Below are 2,986 nucleotides of genomic sequence, written 5' to 3'. Positions count from 1 at the left end.
AAAAAAAATAGAAAATCTAATTCAAAATTATAAACGCCAACTTTTAATTTGGCGGATACTGCTGTTGAATAGGTCAAAATGATTCCTGTATAAATTATAGTTACGACAGATAGTGACAATAGGTGAAAACATATGTACATTTATTCTTGAAAATTCAACGTAAAAACATTCTGGATTTCTGGTATTAAGTCTAGGTACCAAGAAAGATAATTTTCCCAATAATACATCTGAATCAATTTTAGCATTTACAAGCTTAAAGAGAAAACATAAAGACAAAATAACACGTCTCATTTCTAACCTCTGAACTGAGAAAATGGATAGCAGTGTATCATGAGGAAAACCTCTATCCGGATAAAAACCGAATGCTCTAAAGAGAAATTTTAAAAATTTGCATTGTAAATTCTCTATTTTGAGGCAGTGCGTATTATAACCGGGAGACACCGGCCACTGCTTCAAAGGAGTTCTGCCGCTTTCTTGGCAAATGCAGGAGGAGATCTAATTTCTATCAAACGTTACGAGGGATGGATATCTAGCACCGTGGCGGAGGGGTACATTGCAAATATTATTGTGGCGACACAATAATAAGTAGTAGTAAGCGAAGAAAGATAACCGGCCTCGTGGTCTAGTGGTCAGGATACCTGCCCGGTGAGCGGGGGGCGTATGGTTCGATACCCACCGAGGCCGCAATATTCTTCTTCGCTTACCTACAGTATAAATAACAAAATCAAGGTATTTCTAGCAAAATCTTTGATAGCCAATCCTTTACATCCACTGAAGATTCTACTCGGAATAGAGACCAAGTTGTGGAAAACTTTGGAAAAGAAAATATTCAGAAAAATTTTGCATCTACCGGAGATTCTGCTCGGAAGAGACCAAGTTATGAAAAACATTATAGAAGAAAATATTGAGGAAAATTTAAGAACAGTGTCTGGTGGACCAAAGGTCAAATTGACAATAACTATTTCAGTGTTCCGATTATTTTTAATGTTAATAAAAATTAGTCGCAATAATTGTTGTTTTTGAAATAAATTGCATATTCTGAATTGCAAAATGTGTCATTTAAATCGTTGCCTAACAATAAAATTGTATCGTTATATCCTATTTTTAACTATAGCTCGAAAGTCATATCTTGCATATCCTTAGTGATATTATATTAAAAGTTGTCATTTTTCGACAGTTGTAGGAAAATTAAATTTTATAATTTTTCTGTGAGAGCGACTCTCGCAGTATGAACAAGTTTCGAAGTGCCACAATAAACGATTCATCATCAATTTTTTAATGGGTAAAGTTTGTATGCAAATCGTCATGAAATGGACAAATCAGATGTATATATGTATATTCTAACCATTCATCTGACTTCAAAGAAAACGCCATCAACTTGACGTTAGATGCGCAAACTCTCTTTGTGTTTCCCCACTGACCATACCAGATGGTAAGAAAACCAGCTTGCTCTCCCAAGGACATTTTTCTGTTGTCATAAATGTCTATTATTTTACAAAAATATTGAAATATGGTTATAAAAAATTGGTAGTGCGTATAAAATTACTCTCCAACAGGTGTGATGGTCAATTCATTAATCTGCAACTCAAAGATTTCAACATATAATACTTATAATGATTTGCAGCCCAATACCTGAACATTTTCAGAAGTAGATAATACGTATCCTACAGCTTCCGCAACGTCTTCTCCCTTTAGTGCTGGCAAAGATTTAAATAAATTTTGACGCTCTTGACTAAGCTCGGTATTCAAAGTTGTCATTTCACTATCGGTTAACCCAGGACTAATACTCTACAATTAAAAGTGTCACAAAAAAATAAAACTAAGTAATCAAACGTTACCGTTGTTTTAATTTTAGAATTCACAGCGTTCAGTTCATGCCTCAACGTCTCAGTTAGAGCAGTCACTGCGTGTTTAGTCGCAGGATAAACATTGATTCCTGGAAAAGGCAGCACTTTATGACCTACTACACTGTTGATATGAATAATATGGCCGTTGATGTTATTAGCAGACATTATCTTAATAGCCTCTCGAGTTGCAATGCACAACCCCAGAACATTTACATCGAAAATTTGTTTCCAGAGCGCTGCATCCCCATTTCTCAACAGATTGTCTTTAAAAAGACCAGCATTGTTGATAAGGATATGAACGTGGCCCAAATTTTCTTCAATCCACTTGAACGCATTCAGAATATCTTCTTCTTTTGCGAGGTCAGTTTTGATAGCATACAGTTTTCCTGTTTTGCCAGAAAGCTCTTTGGCTTTTGCGTCGACGAGTTCGTAACGACGAGCCAAACCAGCGACCTGAAGAAGTATAACTTTTTTCGTAAATTAGTGGTGGGGTACTCACTATTAATCCTTTGTCTACGAGGAACTGTGCAATAGCAGCACCTATTCCAGAACTTGCACCTGTCACTACCGCGACTTTTCCGACCCAGCGGTCTAGCGAAAGCACCATTTTTGTGGCTTTATGCAGAGGCAAACTCACAACGAATAATGAAGCGACAGCCTTGGCCTTGGTAGTGAACCAACACAGATCCTGCGGTTTCTAAACCAGAAGCTATTATTAGAATTTGTATTTTTGTCTGAGCACACACTGTACAGTTCGTTTGGAATTAATAACATTAGCTGATTTTTATGACGAATTTTGTTTGGAGCAGATTAGATAGGGAGCATCGAGAGATAAATGAATTTATTTTGCTAGATATACAGACAATTTGTTATCAAATTGTCGGTTATGAAACGTATTTTTTAAGTAGTTGAAAATATGTTTTGACTGGATGCAGAAGTTTGCATCGCTGATTCTCAAGAATGAAGGTTATATAATAGTAAATAGTATTAACCTGATGGAAGTTTTTTTGTTGTTAAAATTTCATTTTCATTTCGCATGACTTTAAAAATTTTCCGTTTTCACACGTCATCATTTGCTGTCTGTCTATTTCTTTGTCTATCTGAAATTTAATAGAGAAATAATCTCTGAAGTACCACTA

General features: G+C 35.6%; 1 protein-coding gene across 1 annotated transcript; it reads right to left on the bottom strand.

Annotated features, from left to right (window-relative positions):
- Positions 1–1,450: 1,450 nt before the first annotated feature.
- On the bottom strand, positions 1,451–2,628 carry LOC135142000 (farnesol dehydrogenase-like). The gene is made up of 4 exons (XM_064073630.1): positions 2,347–2,628; positions 1,839–2,300; positions 1,633–1,788; positions 1,451–1,578 (listed from the first exon to the last, which is right to left on the bottom strand). The coding sequence occupies exons 1-4, from the start codon at positions 2,452–2,454 to the stop codon at positions 1,543–1,545; spliced, it is 762 nt and encodes a 253-aa protein (XP_063929700.1). The 5' UTR covers positions 2,455–2,628; the 3' UTR covers positions 1,451–1,542.
- Positions 2,629–2,986: the final 358 nt, after the last annotated feature.

Source organism: Zophobas morio, unplaced genomic scaffold (genome assembly GCF_036711695.1).
Source record: "Zophobas morio isolate AGI-343-1 ecotype UQ-CSIRO unplaced genomic scaffold, CSIRO_AGI_Zmor_V1 ptg000046l, whole genome shotgun sequence".
Classification (NCBI taxonomy): Eukaryota; Metazoa; Arthropoda; class Insecta; order Coleoptera; family Tenebrionidae; genus Zophobas; species Zophobas morio.
This window is presented reverse-complemented; position numbering and strand designations above follow the sequence as displayed.